We start from the raw sequence: 26,531 nt of genomic DNA, 5'->3' as shown, positions 1-26,531 counted from the left end.
AGAGCTTAAAAGTATATAGCGAATTATTAATCATATAATATATTTGTGAGAAAAGATGGACGGAGTGAAATTTCTACTTAAACCCTTAATGACAGTCGATACATCTTTTAACTGACCTGAGATATAAGAGAATAGCCTCCCCATACAGGTGACAATCCAGCAGCTGTCCGCTGGACACTATAGCTGACAACTTGCTGCATCAGCCACAATCAGTGTTGTCACCATCCATATCTGTTAAACCCCTTAGATGCTGCTGTCAATGACTATATCATATAAATGTTTAACAGACTGTGGCTTCTCCCTATTTATCCCCATTGGCACACTGAGATCATGATTGTGTGGTTCTGATGTTTGCCATGGCAGTTCACGAGCAAATAGCGGCCTTAGAGTCTGCCGGCTACAGCAGCCTGTTAAAACATCAGCAACATTTAGGTGGTAAAAATCAACTTTTTCATTCCTATCATGCCACTCTGTATAATTCCTGAAAAGCACCTGAAGGGTTAATAAACTTCCTGACAGCAGTTCTCAGTATGTCAGGGGGTGCTGTTTTTAAAATGGTATCAGTTTTTGGGGTTTTTCCAATATATAGGATCCCTAAAGTCACTTCAAACCTGGGTAGGTCCCTAAAAAAATAATTTTGCAAATTTCCTTGAAAAAATGAAAAATTGCTGCTACATTTGTAAACCTCCTAAAATGCAAACAAAATAAAATAACATTTCACAATTGGTGCTGATGTAAAGCAGACATGTTGGAAATGTTATTTATTAATGTTTTGCTATGGCATGACTATCCTGAATTAAAGGGATAATCATTTAAAGTTTGAAAATTGCTAATTTTTTTTACATTTTTGCCAAATTTCTGATATTTTTTATAAATCTACACAAAACATATCAACCTAAATTTACCATTATCAAAAAGTATAATGTGTCACGAAAAAACAATCTCAAAATCACTGGAATTTGTAGAAGCGTTTCAGAGTTATTACCACATAAAATGACACTGGTCAGATTTTTAAAATTTGGCTCTGTCACTAAGGGGTTAAGGTAGTGATGATGGGTCAAGGTATCTGCCTAAATAGACTACTAATAAAGCAGATTCAAGATATATTAGATCAACCACCAATGGATCCCTCGCCCTCTGCAGATATCCATTTAAACTTTATTCATTCTCTGATCAAGATTCTACTCCTAGATGAGTATGTTGTGTAATTTGTGGACAACTAAGGCCTGTCCCACACGTCCAGATAATTCCGGTACCGGAAAAATCGGTACCGGAGTTATCCGTGTCCGTGAGCTCACATCAGTGTGGCACACGTGCGGCAGCCGTGTGCCGACTGGGTACCACACGGACCGTGCAGGAGACAGCGCTACAGTAAGCGCTGTCCGCAGCGTGGTGCTGAAGCCGCCATTCATCCCTTCTCTCCAGCAGCGTTCGCTGGGGAGAAGGAATGAATAATCATTGTTTTTTTTTGGTTAAAATAAACTTTCCGGCAACCTCCCCCCTCCCACCTCCTGTGCCCCCGGCCGCTGTTAGTAAAATACTCACCCGGCTCCCTCGACGCTTCCTCTCCACGCCGCAGCTTCTTCCTGTATGAGCGGTCATGTGGTACCGCTTATTACAGTGATGAATATGCGGCTCCACCTCCCATAGGGGTGGAGCCGCATATTAATCACTGTAATGAGCGGTACCACGTGACCGCTCATACAGGACAAGCTGCGGCGCGGAGAGAAAGCGTCGAGGGAGCCGGGTGAGTATATTACTAACAGCGGCCGGGGGCACAGGGGGTGGGAGGGGGGAGGTTGCCGGAAAGTTAATTTTAACAACAAAAAAAAAAAGATTTTTCATATCTTCTCTCCAGCGAACGCTGCTGGAGAGAAGAAATGAATGGCGGCTTCATCACCACGCTGGGGGGACAGCACTTACAGTATCCGTGTGCGGTACGTGTTTTACACGGACCCATTGACTTTAATGGGTCCGTGTGATCCGTGCGCTCCCACGAACACTGACTTGTCTCCGTGTTTTGCACATGGACACACGGTCCGCGAAAACACGCTGACATGTACAGAGACACATTGATTTTAATGTGTCTACGTGTGTCAGTGTCTCCGGTACGTGAGAAAACTGACACCTCACGTACCGGAATCACTGACGTGTGAAACCAGCCTAAGGCAAATTACTACAAGCTAGCATAAGGAGATGGGAAAATCTTGAACAATCTTTTGTGGAATAAGAAGCCAAAATATAATACGTAACAACTTCATTCGTCTAATTTGGAGGATGATTCTCATCTTTCACGCTTGACATTTACTTTGTGAAGAGTTAATGATGATCTTGTATTTAGAACTTTTGCCTCCAAGACCCTGGTGACCAGCATTCCCAATAATAATCACACTGACCTTCCATACATGTTAGCTCCATTCATGTTCCATGTTAGAACAGAGTAACGCGATATGATAGAAGCAAATGATTGCTAAATCCAAATGCTGGAAAAATTCCTCAACAGTGTGACAGCAGATGGTGCAGAAATAAACTACTCACCTGGGGGGTTATCTGTAGGAATCTCCTCATTACACTGCTCATCACCCCTCACATATGTCTCTGTAGTATTAATATGGATCAGATCTTTACTCTGAAACAAATATTGTAAAAGTCACAAAGAGATGGAGAAGTCACATAAAATGATTTAAATGAATAATAATAAGAAAAAAAAAAAGATTCTGCCATTTATTGGCGTTTCATTATTTAGATATTCACTGTGCAGTAAAACATGACATGATAACTTTATTCTCCTGCTTAGTATGATTACCACATTTTTATATTATTTATGGTTTTACTAGTATGATATGAAAAAAAACATTGAATTTTGTCATCATATCCTGAAAGCTGTAAATTTTCTTTTTTTGTGTTTGATGGCTTAGTTTTTTTTAGGATTTTAGAATTTATTGTTTCCACTTTGTGGAATATATCACTTTTCAACACATTTTTTTCTATTTTTAGGAAGAAAAAGTGACTAAAAAAAACGCCAAAATCAGCCATGTTTCGTTTTAGTGCTAGAAAATTTCTTCTGCTTTTTTTCTTCGATTTATAGTCCTAGATTGGGACATGAATTTATGAATGTTAAATCACTTATCAAACTGCAAAACTCCTCTATTGAAGCATCCTGTCCTGTGTAACTGATTAGATGTCACAGTTGTTATTGACCATATCATGTAAGGGAGTAAAGGTGTTTCCAGGTATGAGATATTGATGACCTAACCTTAGGATAGATCAACAACACCATACCAGTAGAAATTCAAAAACAGAGTTCAATAATAAAAAAAACCTTCACAGCCGTCTACACATCATAGGGGAGGTCTCATGACACCTTCTTTCCATCTACCTGATGATCCTGAGGAACATTGGGATCTTCTTGTTTACAGTCCTGTGGAAGAAGAGGACGGGGACATCTCTCTGGTGTTGTCCTCTTACTGGATAGATCTGGAGGAAACACATGCAGGGACTGAATTCATTATTTACATACAGATAATTATAGGCCATGTGTATTTAGTCCTGTCTATTACCTGGTGATGTGACGGGCTGGGGATCCTCCAACATGACGTCCTTGTATAGATCTTTGTGTCCTTCTAAATACTCCCACTCCTCCATGGAGAAATAGACAGCGACATCCTGACATCTTATAGGAACCTGACACATACAATGATACGGTCATCCCCCTATCCATTAATAGTGTTATTGTATAATGTCCCAGCATTCCCAGCAGTGTCACCTCTCCAGTCAGCAGCTCAATCATCTTGTAGGTGAGTTCTAGGATCTTCTGGTCGTTGATGTCCTCATGAATCAGGGAGTGAGGTGGAGGCCATGTGTTTGGACTCAGGGGTCTTCCCCATCCCTCAGACACAGGGTCCTGACAGCACTCACTAGAGGTCTTCTTCACTACAGTGTACTCCTGGTTATGGAGAGACACATTAATAAATTTCACCATAGACAATAAGAGAGCCAACCACCTCTCTAGCTATGTCTGCCGAAATTTAAATTCAGAAAATTACTCTAATTTAACAAGAAAGTTTGATACATCAAAATTATATGATTCAAATTGAATGTTTATTATTATGGTCTCTCCAGAATCCAGCACAAAGTAAACGTAGGATGTGAATAAATAAATTAATACCCAAAGCCTACCTGTTCTGTCACATATGCAGCCCTCTGTTGTACATTCCTCCATGCCTCTTATTTTTGTCTTCCCTCATTGCGCGCATCCTACTTTTATCTGTTAGTACTTAGTAGGCCTCTATTGTTATCGCATGCTTTACTATCCGATGCAGGTTGTGTCGCCACAGTGCTATGATGTGTGTTGCCTTACATGTGGTGAGGGAAGGCAAATATACCATTTTGCCAGCTTGCCATACTAAATTTGTTTATAGCAAAAAAATTGAGAATTTATTTCTGCTTCATAAAATTTACTTATCTCCTGTTATTTCCATAGATAAGAATGATGTAATGTGACGTCATCAGAATCTCTCACCTCTCCAGTAAGCCGGAAGAGGATCTCCAGGGTGAGGTGTAATATCCTATCCGCCATCTTGTCCCTGTCCCTATCCATCCTTAACGGATCAATCAGGAAAAATCTCTTAAACAGAAAATATCCACTGAGAGGATCTGATATTGTAGGGACCTGAATGTGAGGAAGATGATCAGATGTAACATCTTAAAGAATAGTAATAAAGTACAGTAATAATACAGTGCGCAAAGACATAATAAAAAATGTTATAATTATAGACAGATTTCACTTTTAAATAATGACCAGTGATGGGCGAACCCCCCCTGATGTTCGGGATTAGTGGGTTCGCCCGAGTTTTTCTGTAAAGTTAGAGTTCGAGATGACGCGAACTTGTGTCCGAACCCCCGAACTTGGACTTTACAGATATGGGATGAGGCTGGGGGGTGGGGGCTGTAAAAGAAAGCATAAAATTAATAAAAAACATTATAATTATACTTACCTGTCCAGCGACGCGTCCTCCTGTCCCGCTGTCTCCCAGACGCATCTGCTACCGTGGCCACTCAATACCTTCCGGCGGTATTCACTGCACTCGGCAGTCTTTGGATTTTTCTGGCTGTGTTTGTGCAGTGAAGTCCCCGCACTAACACTGCCGGAAAAAGCCGAAGACTGCCAAGTGTAGTGAATACCGCCGGAAGGTAATGAGCGGCCCCGGTAGCAGATGTGGCAGGGACACAGCGGGACAGGAGGATGCATCACTGGACGGGTAAGTATATTTATAATGTTTATTATTAATTTTATGTTTTCTTTTACAGGCCCTGGACCCGAACTGGACCAGAACTGTAACACGGGTTTCCCATAGAAACCTGTGTTTGGGACCTTGTGACCGAACACTATGTGTTCGGTACCGTTCCGAACTTTATAGTTTGGGTTCGCCCATCCCTAATGACAACATTAAATTATGGAAAATTAATTGCTTTCTGCATTTAAAAAAAAAATGTACCTTTATTTGCCAATACAGACCAAATTTGTTTTAATTCCTGGAAGAGAAGCTAAGGCAGCACTATAAAGATCCTATTCGTAACAAACCTTGTTACAATTAGGAATATTAAAGCTGTTTATTTGTCATCTGCTGAAAGGCATTTGATTTAGGTGGTAATTCTTAAACATAATTGAGCTGCTATTTCCTTCCAAATGTACCACCTTTTCACACATTCAGTGCACTTTATCCATGTCAGCCCCTCTCTCCTCTCCCATATACAGTTCACATGCTCTTTTCACATTCCTAAAATACTCAAAAAATACTCAAAACCATCCATTCGCACGTGACAACGCTGTAGAAACTCTTACAAATAACTTAACCATCTGCTCTTTGTCACTTCTCCTTTTACTAACTGCAGGAGGAATCTCCCCTACGCTGACCACCATGTACTGATAAATTTAACTCCTTTTCTGCAGCACACAGAAGCCCTGTTTATCTTATTAACATTCATTGCAGGCCTTCACCTGTCTATTTCAACTGTGGCCTCTGAATATCTCAGCCAGTGTGTAACAAACTCAAATAAATTCCCAACTTCTTAATTTCCATTTCTATATATCTTCTGGCTCTTATTAAAACCTGGATTCAACAGTCGAACACCACCTCTGCTTCAGCTCTATTGTATGGTGGCTTAGATTTTTTCCCCAAACATCCAGACCTGAGAAAAGTTTGTGTGCAGATGTTTGCCTTCTTTCTTCAAAATATGCTTTTCATATTATGCCCCCAGTACCCTCACTTATGTACACCTCTCTTGATGTCCACACAGGGGGTGGTTGTGTACCCTCAGACAAACCCAACCAGTTCCTGCTTCACTCTGCAACATGATTTCTGCACTTGCTATCCTGTGAAATTTCCACAGTCATCATGGGGGAACTTTAAATCCCTACTGATAATCCACTCTCTCCATCTCCCAATCAGCTTCTGTCTCTAACCTCCTCTCAAAGGCCTTTCAAATCTTACTAACCCTTCTATACAAGAAGACAGTAATGCACTGGATCAGATCTCCTTCCATCTTTGCTCAGTGTATGATTTTACTAACACTCCTCTCCTGAACTTTGGCCACAACCTTCTTTCAGTTTCTGTTAGTATTTGTCGCCTCATTCATAAGACACCTACATACAGAACATACAGAAATTTTCATGGAATCAATAACTAACCTATCAAGTAGGAATGAACGTGCTCAGTGATACTTATATCACTCGAGTATCTGGGTGCTCGATTGTTCTCTTTACTCTAGTAAGAATGTGGTGATTGCCTGCGCGTCACTGTAATGCTGTAGCCATCTTGATACTGGTGCTGAAGCTGAACCATCACACTAACAGTCCTTCTAAGGCTTAATCATTTGCTTTACTGTTTGTATCAAATACATTTTGCATTTAGTTTAGGGAGGGAGAGAGAGTTGCATTTTTTTCTCATTAATGTACACTCTGTACCCTGTTGTGGATTCTGTTTGTGGGCTCCCTCTGGTGGTTACTGCTGGTACTGGGTGACTTTGGTGGGTTGCGGCCTTTGGTTTCCACCTGTCCATCAGAGGCTGGGTGTTTCCTATTTTACCTGGCCTTTCTGTCATTCCCTTGCCGGCTATCAATGTATTCAGATGTGCTCTGTTTGGTTCCTGCCTACCTGCTCCCAGATCTTTCAGGATAAGCTAAGTGCTGATTTTCAGTTGTTTGGTTTTTTGTCCAGCTTGCTTATTATGTCTCTATGCTAGCTGGTAGCTCTAGTGGACTGAGGTTCTCCCCATGTGCCATGAGTTGGCACATGGGTTCTTGTAATCTCAGGATGGTTTTTTGATTAGGGTTTTTTGCTGACCGCTCAGTCCCCTTTTGTATCGTTCTGCTTTCTAGTTTACAGCGGGCTTCAATTTGCTAAAGCTATATATATCATCTCTATGTGTGTGCCTTCCTCTCATTTCACTGTCAATACATGTGGGGGGCAACTATATCTTTTTGGGGTTCATTCCTCTGGAGGCAAGTGAGGTCTTTATTTTCTCTGCAGTACTAGTTAGCTCTTAGGCTGGTGCGTGGCGTCTAGAACCAACGTAGGCACGCTCCCTGGCTATCTCTAGTTGCGTTTGTCAGGCGTAGGGCAGCGGTCAGCCCAGGTTCCATCACCCTAGAGCTCGTCCGTTATTTATTTGTACTTTGCTTGTCCTGTGCTATCCCTAGCCATTGGGGATTCATGACAGTATAGCCGGCCCACAAAGTGTTAATTGTTTGGGCTGAAGCAGGAGAAAAAGAAGTGTTTAAGGGAAATTTTTTTTTTTTCCCTTCAGAGTTTTGCTGCCTAGCCCTTAATTGCTGTCTAGCTGCTTCTTACCTCCTCTTAACCCTTGAATGGCTCTGATCTTAGCTGTTTAACATGGATGTCCAGAGTTTGGCTTCCAGCCTGAGTAATCTCGCGGCAAAAGTTCAAAACATACAGGATTTTGTTGTTCACACTCCCATGTCTGAACCTAGAATTCCTATTCCAGAGTTCTTTTCTGGAGATAGATCTACCTTCCTGAATTTCAGGAACAATTGTAAATTGTTTCTTTCTTTAAAATCTCGCTCCTCTGGAGACCCTGCTCAACAGGTCAAGATTGTAATATCTTTCCTGCGGGGCGACCCTCAGAATTGGGCATTTGCATTGGCACCAGGGGATCCTGCATTGCTCAGTGTGGATGCATTTTTTCTGGCATTGGGATTGCTCTATGAGGAACCTAACCTGGAGATTCAGGCTGAAAAGGCTTTATTAGCCCTCTCTCAGGGGCATGATGAAGCGGAAATATATTGTCAAAAATTTCGGAAGTGGTCGGTGCTTACTCAGTGGAATGAGTGCGCCCTGGCTGCAAACTTCAGAAATGGTCTTTCTGAGGCCATTAAGGATATTATGGTGGGGTTTCCTACGCCTACAGGTCTGAATGAGTCTATGGCTATGGCCATTCAGATTGATCGGCGTTTACGGGAGTGCAAACCCGTGCACCAGTTGGCGGTGTCTTCTGAACAGGCACCTGAGACTATGCAATGTGATAGAATTCAGTCCAGAAGTGAACGGCAAAATTATAGGCGGAAAAATGGATTGTGTTTTTATTGTGGTGATTCAGCTCATGTTATATCAGCATGCTCTAAACGCACAAAAAGGGTTGATAAATCTTTTGCCATTGGTACTCTGCAGCCTAAGTTCATTTTGTCTGTGACTCTGATTTTTTCACTAATCCAAAAAATAGGTTAAACCGCACCCTATGTCCCTTATAGCCTTCCTAGGCCTGTGGACGCAAGTCCTTGCCAGGGGGTCAGCCCAGCTAAAAAGTCCAATCCATAATGTAAAAAAGAGGACAGCGCCACAACGGTCAGTGATAAGAAAAAACTTACAGCTTTAATCTGCCAACTGCGGCGACGTTTCGGTATAAACCTTTATCAAGCTTGATAAAGGTTTATACCGAAACGTCGCCGCAGTTGGCAGATTAAAGCTGTAAGTTTTTTCTTATCACTGACCGTTGTGGCGCTGTCCTCTTTTTTACATTCTGATTTTTTCACTGTCTTCCATTTCGGTCGATGCCTATGTGGATTCGGGCGCTGCCCTGAGTCTTATGGATTGGTCATTTGCTAAACGCTGCGGTTTTAGTCTGGAGCCTCTGGAAGTTCCTATTCCTCTGAAGGGAATTGACTCTACACCATTGGCTATGAATAAACCGCAGTATTGGACACAAGTGACCATGCGCATGACTCCCGTTCATCAGGAGGTGATTCGCTTCCTTGTACTGTATAATTTACATGATGTACTAGTGCTTGGTCTGCCATGGTTACAAACTCATAATCCTGTCCTGGACTGGAAAACAATGTCTGTGTTAAGCTGGGGATGTCAGGGGGTTCATAATGATGCACCTCCGATTTCAATCGCTTCATCTACTCCTTCTGAGATCCCTGCGTTTTTGTCTGATTATAGGGATGTTTTTGAGGAGCCTAAGCTCAATTCGCTCCCTCCTCATAGAGAGTGTGACTGTGCTATAGAATTGATTCCTGGCAGTAAGTTCCCTAAAGGTCGTTTATTTAATCTGTCACTGCCAGAGCATACTGCTATGCGGAATTATATTAAGGATTCCTTGGAAAAGGGACATATTCGTCCATCTTCGTCCCCTCTGGGAGCAGGTTTTTTTTTCGTGGCAAAAAAAGATGGTTCCCTGAGGCCTTGTATAGATTATCGCCTTCTGAATAAGATTACAGTCAAATATCAGTATCCATTGCCATTATTAACTGATTTGTTTGCTCGCATTAAGGGGGCTAGGTGGTTCACTAAGATAGATCTTCGCGGTGCGTATAATTTGGTGCGGATAAAACAGGGTGATGAGTGGAAAACCGCATTTAATACGCCTGAGGGCCATTTTGAGTATTTGGTAATGCCTTTTGGACTCTCCAATGCTCCGTCAGTCTTTCAGTCCTTTATGCACAATATTTTCCGTGAATATCTGGATAAGTTTATGATTGTGTATTTGGATGATATTTTGGTGTTTTCTGATGACTGGGAGTCTCATGTTCTACAGGTCAGGAAGGTGTTTCAGGTTCTGCGGACCAATTCTCTGTTTGTGAAGGGCTCAAAGTGTCTCTTCGGAGTCCAGAAGATTTCTTTTTTGGGGTACATTTTTTCTCCTTCTACTATTGAGATGGATCCCGTCAAGGTTCAGGCTATTTGTGACTGGACACAACCTACATCTGTTAAGAGCCTTCAGAAGTTCTTGGGGTTTGCTAATTTTTATCGTCGGTTCATTGCTAATTTTTCCAGTATTGTTAAACCTTTGACTGATTTGACTAAAAAGGGTGCTGATGTTGCTGATTGGTCTCCTGCGGCCGTGGAGGCCTTTCAGGAACTTAAGCGCCGGTTTTCTTCTGCTCCTGTGTTGTGTCAACCAGATGTTTCACTTCCTTTTCAGGTTGAGGTTGATGCTTCCGAGATTGGAGCGGGGGTGGTTTTGTCACAGAGAAGTTCTAATGGCTCGGTGATGAAGCCATGTGCATTCTTCTCTAGAAAATTCTCGCCCGCCGAGCGCAATTATGATGTGGGTAATCGGGAGCTTTTGGCCATGAAGTGGGCATTTGAGGAGTGGCGTCATTGGCTTGAGGGTGCTAAACATCGTGTGGTGGTCTTGACTGATCACAAGAATCTCATTTACCTTGAGTCTGCCAGGCGTTTGAATCCTAGACAGGCTCGTTGGTCGTTGTTTTTTTCTCGTTTCAATTTCGTGGTTTCATACCTGCCAGGTTCAAAGAATGTGAAGGCAGATGCTCTTTCCAGGAGTTTTGTGCCTGACTCTCCTGGAGACTCTGGGCCTACTGGTATCCTTAGGGATGGGGTAATATTGTCCGCCGTATCCCCAGACTTGCGACGTGCATTGCAGGAGTTTCAGGTGGATAAACCGGATCGTTGTCCACCAGAAAGACTGTTTGTTCCGGATGATTGGACCAGTAGAGTCATCTCCGAGGTCCATTCTTCTGTGTTGGCTGGTCATCCTGGAATATTTGGTACTAGAGACTTGGTGGCCAGGTCTTTTTGGTGGCCTTCCTTGTCTAGGGATGTGCGCACCTTTGTGCAGTCTTGTGAAGTGTGTGCTCGAGCTAAGCCTTGCTGTTCTTGGGCCAGTGGGTTGTTGTTATCCTTGCCCATCCCGAAGAGGCCTTGGACGCACATTTCCATGGATTTTATTTCTGATCTCCCGGTTTCACAGAAAATGTCCGTTATCTGGGTTGTGTGTGACCGCTTTTCTAAGATGGTTCATTTGGTGCCCTTGCCTAAGTTGCCCTCCTCCTCTGAGTTGGTCCCTTTATTTTTTCAGAACGTGGTTCGTTTGCATGGGATTCCGGAGAATATCGTTTCTGACAGGGGATCCCAGTTTGTGTCTAGATTTTGGCGGACGTTTTGTGCCAAGATGGGCATTGATTTGTCTTTCTCGTCTGCATTCCATCCTCAGACGAATGGCCAGACGGAGCGAACTAATCAGACCTTGGAAACTTATTTGAGGTGTTTTGTTTCTGCTGATCAAGATGACTGGGTTGCTTTTTTGCCACTGGCCGAATTTGCTCTTAATAATCGGGCTAGTTCTGCCACGTTGGTCTCTCCTTTTTTTTTGTAATTCGGGGTTTCATCCTCGTTTTTCCTCTGGTCAGGTGGAGTCTTCGGATTGTCCTGGAGTGGACGTGGTGGTGGACAGGCTGCATCAGATTTGGAATCAGGTGGTGGACAATTTGAAGTTATCTCAGGAGAAGACTCAGCAGTTTGCTAATCGCCGTCGCCGCGTGGGTCCCCGACTTCTTGTTGGGGATTTGGTGTGGTTGTCTTCTCGTTTTGTCCCTATGAAGGTCTCTTCTCCTAAGTTCAAGCCTCGGTTCATCGGTCCTTATAGGATCTCGGAGATTCTTAACCCTGTATCTTTTCGTTTGGATCTCCCAGCATCGTTTGCTATTCATAATGTGTTCCATCGGTCGTTGTTGCGGAGGTATGAGGTGCCCGTTGTTCCTTCGGTTGAGCCTCCTGCTCCGGTGCTGGTGGAGGGAGAATTGGAGTATGTTGTTGAGAAGATCTTGGATTCTCGTGTTTCCAGACGCAAACTCCAGTATTTGGTTAAGTGGAAGGGTTATGGTCAGGAGGATAATTCCTGGGTGGTCGCCTCCGATGTTCATGCGACTGATTTGGTCCGCGCCTTCCATAGAGCTCACCCTGATCGCCTTGGGGGTTCTCGTGAGGGTTCGGTGACCCCTCCTCAAGGGGGGGGTACTGTTGTGGATTCTGTTTGTGGGCTCCCTCTGGTGGTTACTGCTGGTACTGGGTGACTTTGGTGGGTTGCGGCCTTTGGTTTCCACCTGTCCATCAGAGGCTGGGTGTTTCCTATTTTACCTGGCCTTTCTGTCATTCCCTTGCCGGCTATCAATGTATTCAGATGTGCTCTGTTTGGTTCCTGCCTACCTGCTCCCAGATCTTTCAGGATAAGCTAAGTGCTGATTTTCAGTTGTTTGTTTTTTTTGTCCAGCTTGCTTATTATGTCTCTATGCTAGCTGGTAGCTCTAGTGGACTGAGGTTCTCCCCATGTGCCATGAGTTGGCACATGGGTTCTTGTAATCTCAGGATGGTTTTTTGATTAGGGTTTTTTGCTGACCGCTCAGTCCCCTTTTGTATCGTTCTGCTTTCTAGTTTACAGCGGGCTTCAATTTGCTAAAGCTATATATATCATCTCTATGTGTGTGCCTTCCTCTCATTTCACTGTCAATACATGTGGGGGGCAACTATATCTTTTTGGGGTTCATTCCTCTGGAGGCAAGTGAGGTCTTTATTTTCTCTGCAGTACTAGTTAGCTCTTAGGCTGGTGCGTGGCGTCTAGAACCAACGTAGGCACGCTCCCTGGCTATCTCTAGTTGCGTTTGTCAGGCGTAGGGCAGCGGTCAGCCCAGGTTCCATCACCCTAGAGCTCGTCCGTTATTTATTTGTACTTTGCTTGTCCTGTGCTATCCCTAGCCATTGGGGATTCATGACAGTACCCCATCTTGACTGAAAAAACAGATGTAGAAATTTTTTCAAATTTAATAAAAAAGAAAAACTGAAATATCACATGGTCATAAGTATTCAGACCCTTTCATCAGACAGCCATATTTAAGTCACATTCTGTCCATTTCCTTGTGATCCTCCTCGAGATGGTTCTCCTCCTTCATTAGAGTCCAGCTGTGTTTAATTATACTGATAGGACTTGATTTTGAAAGACACACACCTATCTTTATAAGACCTCACAGCTCACAGTGCATGTCAGACCAAAAGAGAATCATGAGGTCAAAGGAATCGGCCAAGGAGCTCAGAGACAGAATTGTGGCAAGGCACAGATCTAGCCATGGTTACAAAAGGATTTCTGCAGTACTCAAGGTTTATGAGAGCACCTTAGCCTCCATAATCCTTAAATGGAAGAAGTTTGGGACCACCAGAAGTCTTCCTAGACCTGGCCGTCCAGCCAAACTGAGAAATTGAGGGAGAAGAGCCTTGGTGAGAGAGGTAAAGACGAACCCCAAGATCACTGTGGCTGAGCTCCAGAGATGCAGTAGGGAGATGGGAGAAAGTTCCACAAAAGTCAACTATCACTGCAGCCCTTTTTCCGCTTAAATCGCATAATATAAAGGCAGCTAACATGTTAATATCCACATGTAGGGATGACCGTATTCCTAGGTTAGAAGAATGGTATAAAGAAATATATGAGATTTGTAGATTAAAAAAAAAATGGTGGGAATCGTAAGATCTGAGTTATATTACAAATGTTGGCCTCTTTTTCAGGGTTCAATCCAATTTGAAAATCTATACCTGTGACTTGCGTATATGTAGAATATATTATATATATTTTACACACAGCTCAAAAAAAAATAAAGGACACAAACAACAGAATATAACTCAAAGTAAATCAAACTGTCCACTTAGGAAGCAACACTGTTTGACAATCAATTTCACATGCTGTTGTGCAAATGGAATAGACAACAGATGGAAATTATTGGCAATTATCAAGACACGCTCAATAAAGGAGTGGTTCTGCAGGTGGGGACCACAGACCACATCTCAGTACCAATGATTTTTGGCTGATGCTTTGGTTATTTTTGAATGTTGGTTGTGCTTTTACACTCGTGGTAGCATGAGACGGACTCTACAACCCACACAAGTGGCTCAGGTAGTGCAGCTCATCCATGATGACACATCAATGCGAGCTGTGGCAAGGTTTGCTGTGTCTGTCAACATAATAATAATAATAATAATAATTTTTATTTATATAGCGCCAAAATATTCCGCAGCGCTTTACAACTTATAGAGGGGACTTGTACAGACAATAGACATTACAGCATAACAGAAATCACAGTTCAAAACAGATACCAGGAGGAATGAGGGCCCTGCTCGCAAGCTTACAAACTATGAGGAAAAGGGGAGACACGAGAGGTGGATGGTAACAGTTGCTTTAGTTATTTGGACCAGCCATAGTGTAAGGCTCGGGTGTTCATGTAAAGCTGCATGAACCAGTTAACAGCCTAAGTATGTAGCAGTACAGACACAGAGTGCTATTAACTGCACATAGTGTCCAGACGCAGGAGGTGCTCCCAGGAGACATGGATGGGGCCGTAGGAGGGCAACAACCCAGCAGCAGGACCGCTACCTCAGCCTTTATGCAAGGAGGAACAGGAGGAGCACTGCCAGAGCCCTGAAAAATGACCTCCAGCAGGCCACAAATGTGCATGTGTCTGCAAACGGTTAGAAAACGACTCCATGAGGATGGTCCACAGATGGGGGCTGTGCTCACAGCCCAACACCGTGCAGGACGATTGACATTTGCCACAGAACACCAGGATTGGCAAATTCGCCACTGGCGCCCTGTGCTCTTCACAGATGATTGCAGGTTCACACTGAGCACATGTGACAGACGTGACAGAGTCTGGAGATGCCGTGGAGAGCGATCTGCTGCCTGCATCATCCTTCAGCATGACCGGTTTGGCAGCGGGTCAGTAATGGTGTGGGGTGGCATTTCTTTGGATGGCCGCACAGCCCTCAATGTGCACGCCAGAGGTAGCGTGACTGCCATTAGGTACCGAGAGGAGATCCTCAGACCCCTTGGGAGACCATATGCTGGTGCGGTTGGCCCTGGGTTCCTCCTAATGCAGGACAATGCCAGACCTCATGTGGCTGCAGTGTGTCAGCAGTTCCTGCAAGATGAAGGCATTAAAGCTATGGACTGGCCCACTTGCTCCCCAGACCTGAATCCGATTGAACACATCTGGGACATCATGTCTCGCACCATCCACCAATGTCACATTGTACCACAGACATTGTCCAGGAGTTGGCGGATGCTTTAGACCAGGTCTGGGAGGATATCCCTCAGGAGACCATTCGCCGCCTTATCAGGAGCATGCCCAGGCATTGTAGGGAGGTCATACAGGCACGTGGAGGCCAAACACACACACACACACACACACACACACACACACAACTGAACATCATTTCCTTGTCTTGAGGCATTTCCACTAAAGTTTGATCAGCCTGTAATTTGATTTTCCAAATCCAGACCTCCATGGGATATTCTTTTTTATTTAAATTGATCATTTTTAGGTTTTATTGTTCTCAATACATTCCACTATGTAATGAATAAAGATTCACAACCGGAATATTTCATTCAGTGATGTGGGATTTTAGTGTTCCCTTTTTTTTTTTGAGCAGTGTATACACACACACACACACACACACACCTCCCGCATGAATTTTTACTTTCTTGGCCTTTTTTTCAGACAATATTATAACACCAAAACATTTTCTCCACTTATGGTTAGTGGTTGGATGGGGCCATTTATTCTCAAACTGCTGTTTTTTTTATCTTATTAAATCATAATGTAAACTTTTGAGCACAACTGTATATACACATATATATAAGCTTTTGTCAGTGGCAAAATGCTTATACACACTAGATGGTGGGTATTCTTGAATATGTATGTAGTTTATTTATGAAGATTTCAGAATAATGCAATGAATACACAGGATTCGGCCAGCCGGGCGTGACCAATTAGCAAAGCGTGGATCAAATCCCGTTCCAATTCGCGGCCGGACTGCGTCTGTTGCTGATTGTTAGCGGCCGGGCGCGACCAATCAGTGAAGCCAGGGCGAGCTCCAGGTTTTTGAAGACCCCGGGCGAAAGAGTCTCACAGCCAACGTAGCATATAACACAGCCCACGTAATATATAGCACAGCCCACATAGTATAAAGCACAGCCCACGTAGTATATAGCACAGCCCACGTAGTATATAGCACAGCCCACGTAGTATATAGCACAGCCCACGTAGTATATAGCACAGCCCACGTAGTACATAGCACAGCCCACGTAGTACATAGCACAGCCACGTAGTATATAGCACAGCTACGTAGTATATAGCACAGCTACGTAGTATATAGCACAGCTACGTAGTATATAACACAGCCCACGTAGTATATAACACAGCCCACATAGTATATAGCACAGCCACGTAGTATATAGCATAGCTACGTAGTATATAACACAGCCCACGTAGTATATAACACAGCCACGTAGTATATAGCACAGCCACGTAGTATATAGCACAGCTACGTAGTATATAGCACAGCTACGTAGTATATAGCACAGCTACGTAGTATATAACACAGCCCACGTAGTATATAACACAGCCCACATAGTATATAGCACAGCCACGTAGTATATAGCATAGCTACATAGTATATAACACAGCCCACGTAGTATATAACACAGCCACGTAGTATATAGCACAGCCACGTAGTATATAGCACAGCCACGTAGTATATAGCACAGCCACGTAGTATATAGCACAGCCACGTAGTATATAACACAGCCCACGTAGTATATAACACAGCCACGTAGTATATAACTCAACTTAATATTTTGTTGCACAACCTTTTGAGGCAATCACTACAATCAAACGATTCCTGTAACTGTCAATGAGACTTCTGCACCTCTCGACAGGTATTTTGGCCCACTCCTCAAGAGCAAATTGCCCCAGTTGTCTCGTGTTTGAAGGTTGCCTTTTCCAGATGGCATGTTCCAGCTCTTTCCAAAGATGCTCAATAGGATTTAGGTCAGGACTCACAGAAGGCCACTTGAGAATAGCCCAATGTTTTCCTCTTAGCCATTCTTGGGTGTTTTTAGCTGTGAGTTTTGGGTCATTATCCTGTCGCAAGACCCATGACCTGCGACTGAGACCAAGCTTTCTGACACTGGGCAGCACATTTCTCTCTACAATCCCTTGATAGTCTTGAGATTTCCTTGTACCCTTCACAGATTCTAGACAACCTGTGCCAGATGCAGCAAAGCAGCCCCAGAACATAACAGAGCCTCCTCCATGTTTCACAATAGTAGTGTTCTTTTCTTGATATGCTTCAATTTTCCATCTGTGAACATAGAGCTGATGTGCCTTGCCAAAAAGTTCCATTTTTGTCTCATCTGTCCATAGGACATTCTCCCAGAAGCTTTGTGGCTTGTCAAAATGTAGTTTGGCAAATTCCAGTCTTTCTTTTTTATAATTTTTTTTCAACAATGGTGTCCTCCTTGGTCGTCTCCCATGAAGTCCACTTTGGCTCATACAACGACAGAAGGTGCGATCTGACACTGATGTTTTTTAACCCCTTAGTGACAGAGCCAATTTGGTACTTAATGACCGAGCCAATTTTTACAATTCTGACCAGTGTCACTTTATGAGGTTATAACTCTGGAACGCTTTATCGGATCCCGCTGATTCTGAGATTGTTTTTTCGTGACATGTTGTACTTCAAGTTAGTGGTAACATTTCTTCGATATTACTTGCGATTATTTATGAAAAAAATGGAAATATGGCGAAAATTTTTAAAATTTTGCAATTTTCAAACTTTGTATTTTTATGCCCTTAAATCAGAGAGATATGTCACAAAAAATAGTTAATAAATAACATTTCTCACATGTCTACTTTACATCAGCACAATTTTGGAAACAATTTTTTTTTTTGTTAGGGAGTTATAAGGGTTAAAAGTTGACCAGCAATTTCTCATTTTTACAACACCATGTTTTTTTTAGGGACCACATCACCTTTGAAGTGATTTTGAGGGGTCTATATGATAGAAAATAACCAAGTGTGACACCATTCTAAAAACTGCACCCCTCAAGCTGCTCAAAACCACATTCAAGAAGTTTATTAACCCTTTACGTACTTCACAGGAACTAAAACAATGTGGAAGAAAAAAATGAACATTTTACTTTTTTTTGCAAACATTTTACTTCAGAACCATTTTTTTTAATTTTCACAAGTGTAAAAACAGAAATTTAACCACAAATTTTGTTGTGCAATTTTTCCTGAGTACGCCGATACCCCATATGTGGAGGTAAACCACTGTTTGGGCGCACCGCAGAGCTTGGAAGTGAAGGAGCACCGTTTGACTGTTTCAATGCAGAATTGGCTGGAATTGAGATCGGACGCCATGTCGCGTTTGGAGAGCCCCTAATGTGCCTAAACAGTGGAAACCCCCCACAAGTGACACCATTTTGGAAACTAGACCCCCCAAGGAACTTATCTAGATGTGTGGTGAGCACTTTGAACCCCCAAGTGCTTCACAGAAGTTTATAACGTAGAGCCGTGAAAATAAAACATCTCATTTTTTCTACAAAAATGATCTTTTTGCCCCCAAATTTTTATTTTCACAAGGGTAACAGGAGAAATTAGACCACAAAAGTTGTTGTACAATTTCTCCTGAGTACGTCGATACCCCATATATGGGGGTAAACCACTGTTTGGGCGCACCGCAGAGCTTGGAAGAGAAGGAGTGTCGTTTTACTTTTTCAATGTAGAATTGGCTGGAATTGAGATCGGACGCCATGTCACGTTTGGAGAGCCGCTGATGTGCCTAAACAGTAGAGACGCCCCCACATATGACACCATTTTGGAAACTAGACCCCTTAAGGAACTTATCTAGATGTGTGGTGAGCACTTTAAACCCCCAGGTGCTTCACAGAAGTTTATAACGTAGAGCCGTGAAAATAAAAAAATCACATTTTTTCTACAAAAATGATCTTTTTGCCTCCAAATTTTTATTTTACCAAGGGTAACAGGAGAAAATGGACCCCAGAAGCTGTTGTACAATTTGTCTTGAGTACGCCGACACCCCATATGTGGGGGTAAACCACTGTTTGGGCGCATGGCTGAGCTCGGAAGCAAAGGAGCGCCATTTGACTTTTCAATGCAAAATTGACTGGAATTGAGATCGGACGCCATGTCGCGTTTGGAGAGCCCCTGATGTGCCTAAACAGCAGAAACCCCCCAAAAGTGACCCCATTTTGGAAACTAGACCCCCCAAGGAACTTATCTAGATATGTGGTGAGAACTTTGAATGCCCAAGTGCTTCACAGACGTTTATAATGCAGAGTAGTGAAAATAAAAAATATTTTTTTTCCCACAAAAAAAGATTTTTTTAGCCCCCAAATTTTTATTTTCACAAGGGTAACAAGAGAAATTGGACCCCAAAAGTTGTTGTCCAATTTGTCCTGAGTATGCTGGTACCCCATATGTGGGGGTAAACCACTGTTTGGGCGCACGGCAGAGCTTGGAAGGGAAGGAGCGCCATTTTGGAATGCAGACTTTGATAGAATTGTCTGCGGGCGTTATGTTGCGTTTGCAGACCACTAATGTACCTAAACAGTAGAAACCCCCAACAAGTGACCCCATTTTGGAAAATAGACCCCCCAAGGAACTTATCTAGATATGTGGTGAGAACTTTGAAAGCTCAAGTGCTTCACAGAAATTTATAATGCAGAGTAGTGAAAATAAAAAAATATATTTTTTTCCAACAAAAAAGATTTTTAGCCCCCAAGTTTTTATTTTCACAAGGGTAACAGGAGAAATTGGACCCCAAAAGTTGTTGTCCAATTTATCCCGAGTACGCTGATGCCCCATATGTGGGGGTAAACCACTGTTTGGGCGCACGGCAGAGCTCAGAAGGGAGGGAGTACCATTTGACTTTTTTAGCGCAAAATTGGCTGTCGTGTTTGGAGACCCCCTGATGTACCTAAACAGTGGAAACCCCCCAATTCTAACTCCAACCCTAACCCCAACACAGCCCTAACCCTAATCTCAACCCGATCCATAATCCTAATCACAACCCTAACGATAATCACAACCCTAACCCCAAAACAGCCCTAATCTCAACCCTAACCATAACCCTAATCAAAACCCTAAATCCAACACACCCCTAACCCTAATCCCAACCCTAACCCTAATCCCAACCCTAATCCCAAACGTAACACTAATCCCAACCCTAATCCAAACCCTAACCCTAATCCCAACTCTAACCCTAACTTTAGCCCCAACCCTAACTTTAGCCCCAACCCTAACCATAACTTTAGCCCCCGTCGTCACAAAAAAAGTTCAATGTAACCTTTTTTTTGTACGTCGCGTCCGCCATTTCCGCGGATGCGTGGCCGTAACTCTGCCCCCTCCTCCCCAGGACATAGACTGGGCAGCGGATGCGTTGAAAAACTGCATCCGCTGCCCACGTTGTGCACAATTTTCACAACGTGCGTCGGTACATCGGGCCGACGCATTGCGACCGCCCCGTACCGACGCAAGTGTGAAAGAAGCCTAAGGCTACTTTCACACTAGCGTCGTACTCGGCCCATCGCAGTGTGTCGGGCCGACGTACCGAGGCTAGCGTTGTAAGCGCCGCACAACGGGTGCAGCGGATGCTGTTTTTTCAACGCATCCGCTGCCCCATTGTGAGGTGCGGGGAGGCGGGGGCGGAGTTCCGGCCACGCATGCGCGGTCGGAAATGGCGGACACGTCGCACAAAAAAGTTACATGTAGTTTTTTTTGTGTCGACGGTCCGCCGAAGCACGACGCATCCGTCGCACGATGGATGCGACATGTGGCAATCCGTCGCAATGCGTCGCTAATGCAAGCCAATGGAGAAAAAACGCATCCTGCAAGCACTTTTGCAGGATGCGTTTTTTCTCCAACGACGCATTGCGACGGAAGCCAAAAAACGCTAGTGTGAAAGTAGCCTAACCCTAACCCTAGCCCTAGCCCTAAATTTAGCCCCAACCCTAACCCTAACTCTAACCCTAACTCTAACCCTAACTCTAACCCTAACTCTAACCCTAACCCTAACTCTAACCCTAACCCTAACTCTAACCCTAATTTTAGCCCCAACTTGTCTTCTCCTGCCGGCCGGCAGATGGCAGCAGATGGCGGGCGCACTGCGCATGCGCCCGCCATGATGAAAAAGCCGGCTGGCAGGAGAGGACAGAAGAGGACCCAGGGACCCCGGGTGAGTATGATAGGGTCCCCGAATCCCCCTATTTCTCTGTCCTCTGATGTGTGATCACATCAGAGGACAGAGAAATAACTGATCGCTTTTTTTTTTTTTTTTTTGCGGTCGCCGGTAAACTGTTAATTACCGGCGATCGCAAAGCAGGGGTCGGTGCAAACCGACCCCGATCATGTTCTTTGGGGTCTCGGCTACCCCCGGCAGCCGAGACCCCAAAGAACATCCGGGTGCCGGGCGGCGGGCGCACTGCGCGTGCGCCCGCCATTTTTTCCCGGAAAAAAGATGGCGGCGCCCATGGGGAGACACGAGGAGCACCGGGGGAGGTAGGTAAGTATTGGGGGGGCTATTGGGGGCCATCGGGGACCACATTTCTCTGTCCTCCGATGTGCGATCACATCGGAGGACAGAGAAATTAAACGGCAAATCGCGTTTTTTTTTTTTTGTTGCGACCGCCGGTAAACGGTTAATTACCGGCGATCGCAACTCGGGGGTCGGTAAAAACCCCCCGAATCATGTTCTCTGGGGTCTCGGCTACCCTCGGCAACTGAGACCCCAGAGAAAATCCGACTCTGGGGGGCGCTATTCACTTTTTCCACAGCGCCGTTAATTAACGGCGCTGTGGATTAAGTACCCTTAGCGGCCGCCGTTAAAAGGCGTATCGGCGGTCGTTAAGGGGTTAAGCTTGAAGTTCACCTTTAATCTGTTTAGAAGTTTTTCTGAGCTCTTTTGTTACCATTCGTATTATCCGTCTCTTTGATTTGTCATCAATTTTCCTCCTGCGGCCACGACCAGGGAGATTGGCTACAGTCCCATGGATCTTACATTTCTGAATAATATTGTATGTGCAACTGTAGTTACAGGAACATCAAGCGGCTTGGCGATGGTCTTATAAATTTTACCTATAACATGTTTATCTATAACTTTCTTTCTAATCTCCTGAGACAACTCTTTCCTACGCTTCCTCTGGTTCATGTTGAGTGTGATACATACCATGTCACCAAACAGTACAGTGAGTATCTGTAGCCCTATATACAGGCCCACTCACTGATTCCAAGATTGTAGACACCTGTGATGCTAGTTAGTGGACACACCGCGATGTAGCATGTCCCTTTTGTCACATTATTTCCAGGGGTATCATCATTTCTGTCCAGGCCTACTTCATGAGTATTTTTTTTTTTTTTTTTTTTTAATTCTGTGGAAGCATGGTTGAAAAGCAATGTCTGATTTTCATTTGTTCATTTTCATAGATTTTTAATTGATTATTACTTTTCAAAGATTCAAGTTATTTCTGTGACCATTGTGGGTTTTTCTGTCAATTTTGACCAAGTGTGTAACATCTGGTGTACAGTAGATGTGAGCTTGATTTACTCTTTTTTTCTCTACCTCTTACAGTTTCACCATTTTTAGTTACTTTTCATATTATTTGCATCACTGTTTCTAAAGACAAATGTAATCTTTTTGGATCTTATACCAACTTAAAGAGACTGTCTTGGGAGAGGTCATCATTGTCTGATCAGTTGGGGTCTGCCACCCCTGCCGAACATTCAAAATAAAATTAAAAAAAAACCAAAACCTCGAACATACACATATTTGGTATTGCTGAGTTCAGAATCGCCCGATCTATCAATAAAAAAAAAAACTTAACCCGATTGTTAAACAGCGTAATGAGAAAAAAAAGTAAAAACTCCAGAATTACATTTTTTGGTCACTGCGACATTGCATTAAAATGCAATAACGGGCAATCAAAACATCATATCTGCACCCAAAATGGTATAATTAAAAATGTCAGCTCGGCACGCAAAAAAAAAAAAAAAAAAGCCCTCACCCAGCCAGAGATCACAAAAATTGGAGACACTACATTTATTGGAAAATGGCATTTTTTTTTTAATTTTTATAAAACTTTGGAATTTTTTTTCAACACTTAAAGAAAAAAAAGAACCGAGACATATTTGGTGTCTATGAACTTGTAATGACCTGTAGAATCATAATGGCAAGTCAGTTTTACCATTTAGTAAACATGGTAAAAAAAAAACCAACAAAAAAAACTGTGGAATTGCACTTTATTTTTTTACAGTTTCACTGCACTTGGAATTTTTTTCTCATTTTCCAGTACACGATATGTTAAAACCAATGGTGTCTTTCAAAAGTACAAATTGTCCCGTAAAAAACAAGCCCTCACATGGCCATTTGACGAAAAAATAAAAAAAAAAGTTATGGCTCTGGGAAGAAGTAGAGCAAAAAAACAAAAAGGAAAAAACTAAAATACCTCTGGTTGTTAAAAGAGTTTGTATGCTTTCCCGTGTTTGCATGGGATTCCTCCCATGCTCGAAAGACATACTGATAGGGAATGTAGATTGTAATCCCCAATGGGGACGATGATGATGTTTGTACAACACTGTGGAATATGATGGCGCTATACAAGCAAGCACAATAAATAGATCGGTGCCCAGCTATTTTATAAGGGATGGTTAGGCTTGGGATCCGATTGTAGAGAAGAGGTGATGAGCATGCCCGAAGCTGCTACATTCATAGTCTAGCAGGGTGGATAAAAATCAATGTTTTTTTAAAAAAATCAAAAAAATCGGATTTTTTTGATTTAAATCGGATTTTTTTTATTTAAATCGGATTTTTTTCAATAAACTGCTTTTTGAGGAAAATATTTTACCATCCAAAGGTTCTTCCATCATGAGATAAAGCTGAGTTGTTTAACTCAGTAGAATAAAGGCTGTATATGTGTAACATTCACAATGCCATGCTCTTCCAGAGGTTTCTGTAGGATGCTGACTATCCAACAAGTTTGGGCATGTCAACTGAATGGAAAAAGAAACTAAACCAAAAGTGAAACCAAGCTAGAAGTGTGGAATTAAAGGGGCAGTATGAACAAAATGTGGGGAGGCTATTAATAGTTTATACAATTAAGACATGCTGCTTTTAAACACCTACCTATTGCCATATAGTAAAACAAAAAAGATTTTTACTTACTTTGGGGTCCCCCCCTCACCCTGGCGTTAGATCGTTGCCCCTAGTTTCGTCCGTGTAACTATGGGCGCACATGCGCACTGCTCTCACTTCTCATTTTAATCGTGATTTATATTAAAAAAAACCTTTTGATTTAAATCATGATTTAAATCGGCGTGATTTAAATCAATCCACCCTGTAGTCTAGGGCAGTGTTCCCCAACTCCGGTCCTCAAGAGCCACCAACAGGTCATGTTTTCAGGATTTCCTTAGTATTGCCCAGGTGATAATTGCATCACATGCACAGGCAATAATTTGATCACCTGGGCAATACTAAGGCAATCCTAAAAACATGACCTGTTGGTGGCTCTGGGGACCGGAGTTGGGGAACACTGGTCTTGGGAATCAGAGACCGCCGAGTCCATCAACTGGACAAAGTGAGGCATCTCCCATGTTCCTGTTTGTCCCACTGTGATACAATTGTGGACCACCCTAATAATGGCAATGAATTCAATGTCTGTGTATCTACAAGGCCTACCACAATCCAGTCTCCCCTAGTGGAACCCCCAAAAAATAATTTATGTAATAATGGCTAAAAAACAAACCCCAAAATCTCTCTATTACGGTTATGTGACGTCACTGCTATCACTACAAGGCGAGTAAGAGAGAATGAGGAGGAAAAATCACATAGATAATGAGAATAAATATCACACAGACAATGACGGCACCGACAACACAACAGGAGCAGAATCGACGCAAAAATCTAAAATAAAAACAAATTGCAACAACGGCAGTGGCTCTTTTTTCCCCACAATCCACCGGTAAAAAGGTGAGAGAAGTTATAACAATGAAGCGATAGGTCCTCCTGAGTACATCCCCCCCCATAAAGGCAACTCGTGATACATGACCACAGGAGAAAATGTAAAGGCCCAGAGACTGGACGAGAAAGGGTTAACGGTCCCCGTGCCCCATAACGGTACTCTCCAGCACCTACCTCCACCTGCAGAGCCGCACACCACATATATGGCTGCTCTGTGCGCACAGGACCTGTGATGAGGTCACAGGAGGGGAGGAGTCAGGGGTCACATGATCAGGGGCCTCAGTGTATGCAGGACTGTGCTGTGCTGGTTGTCATGGTGCTGGATGAGGGGAAGTTTATGTGTGGGGTCAGGAGGGGTTTACAGGGTGGATGTAGCAGAGCCGTGTGTGTACGAGGTGTACGGAGCGGAGCTGTGTGTGTACGAGGTGTACGGAGCGGAGCAGTGTGTGTACGAGGTGTACGGAGCAGAGCCGTGTGTATACGAGGCGTACGGAGCGGAGCCGTGTGTGTACGAGGTGTACGGAGCGGAGCCGAGTGTGTACGAGGTGTACGGAGCGGAGCCGCGTGTGTACGAGGTGTACGGAGCAGAGCCGTGTGTGTACGAGGCGTACGGAGCGGAGCCGTGTGTGTACGAGGTGTACGGAGCGGAGCCGTGTGTGTACGAGGTGTACGGAGCGGAGCCGTGTGTGTACGAGGTGTACGGAGCGTAGCCGTGTGTATACGAGGTGTACGGAACGGAGCCGTGTGTGTACGAGGTGTACGGAGCGGAGCCGTGTGTGTACGAGGTGTACGGAACTGAGCATCGTGTGTACGAGGTGTATGGAGCAGAGCCGTGTGTGTACGAGGTGTACGGAGCAGAGCCGTGTGTGTACGAGGTGTACGGAGCGGAGCCATGTGTGTACAGAGCAGAGTTGCGTGTGTGCGAGATGTACGGAGCGGAGCCGTGTGTGTACGAGGTGTACGGAGCGGAGCCGTGTGTGTACGAGGTGTACGGAGCGGAGATGCATGTGTACGAGGTGTACGGAGCGGAGATGCATGTGTACGAGGTGTATGGAGCAGAGCCGTGTGTGTACGAGGTGTATGGAGCAGAGCCGTGTGAGTACGAGGTGTACGGAGCAGAGCCGTGTGTGTACGAGGTGTACGGAGCGGAGATGCATGTGTACGAGGTGTATGGAGCAGAGCCGTGTGTGTACGAGGTGTATGGAGCAGAGCCGTGTGTGTACGAGGTGTACGGAGCGGAGATGCATGTGTACGAGGTGTATGGAGCAGAGCCGTGTGTGTACGAGGTGTACGGAGCGGAGATGCATGTGTACGAGGTGTATGGAGCAGAGATGCATGTGTACGAGGTGTATGGAGCAGAACCGTGTGTGTCCCAGGTATACAGAGCGGAGCCGTGTGTGCACGTGAGGT

General features: G+C 43.9%; 1 protein-coding gene across 1 annotated transcript in view; it reads right to left on the bottom strand.

Annotated features, from left to right (window-relative positions):
- Window positions 1-25,372, bottom strand: part of LOC143766290 (uncharacterized) — a 38,453-nt gene extending 13,081 nt beyond the window's left edge. The window contains exons 1-6 of the mRNA XM_077253852.1: window positions 25,296-25,372; window positions 4,523-4,672; window positions 3,767-3,946; window positions 3,561-3,684; window positions 3,380-3,477; window positions 2,539-2,629 (exon numbers count right to left, since the gene is read on the bottom strand). Coding sequence (XP_077109967.1) covers window positions 2,539-2,629; window positions 3,380-3,477; window positions 3,561-3,684; window positions 3,767-3,946; window positions 4,523-4,672; window positions 25,296-25,322 — 670 coding nt within the window. The 5' untranslated portion in view covers window positions 25,323-25,372. The remainder of the gene's footprint in view (window positions 1-2,538; window positions 2,630-3,379; window positions 3,478-3,560; window positions 3,685-3,766; window positions 3,947-4,522; window positions 4,673-25,295) is intronic.
- Between the last annotated feature and the right edge of the window lie 1,159 nt (window positions 25,373-26,531).

The sequence above is a fragment of the Ranitomeya variabilis genome, chromosome 4, assembly GCF_051348905.1.
Source record: "Ranitomeya variabilis isolate aRanVar5 chromosome 4, aRanVar5.hap1, whole genome shotgun sequence".
NCBI lineage: Eukaryota > Metazoa > Chordata > Amphibia > Anura > Dendrobatidae > Ranitomeya > Ranitomeya variabilis.
The sequence above is the reverse complement of the archived record's forward strand: the minus strand, read 5'-3'. Positions and strand labels throughout refer to the sequence as shown.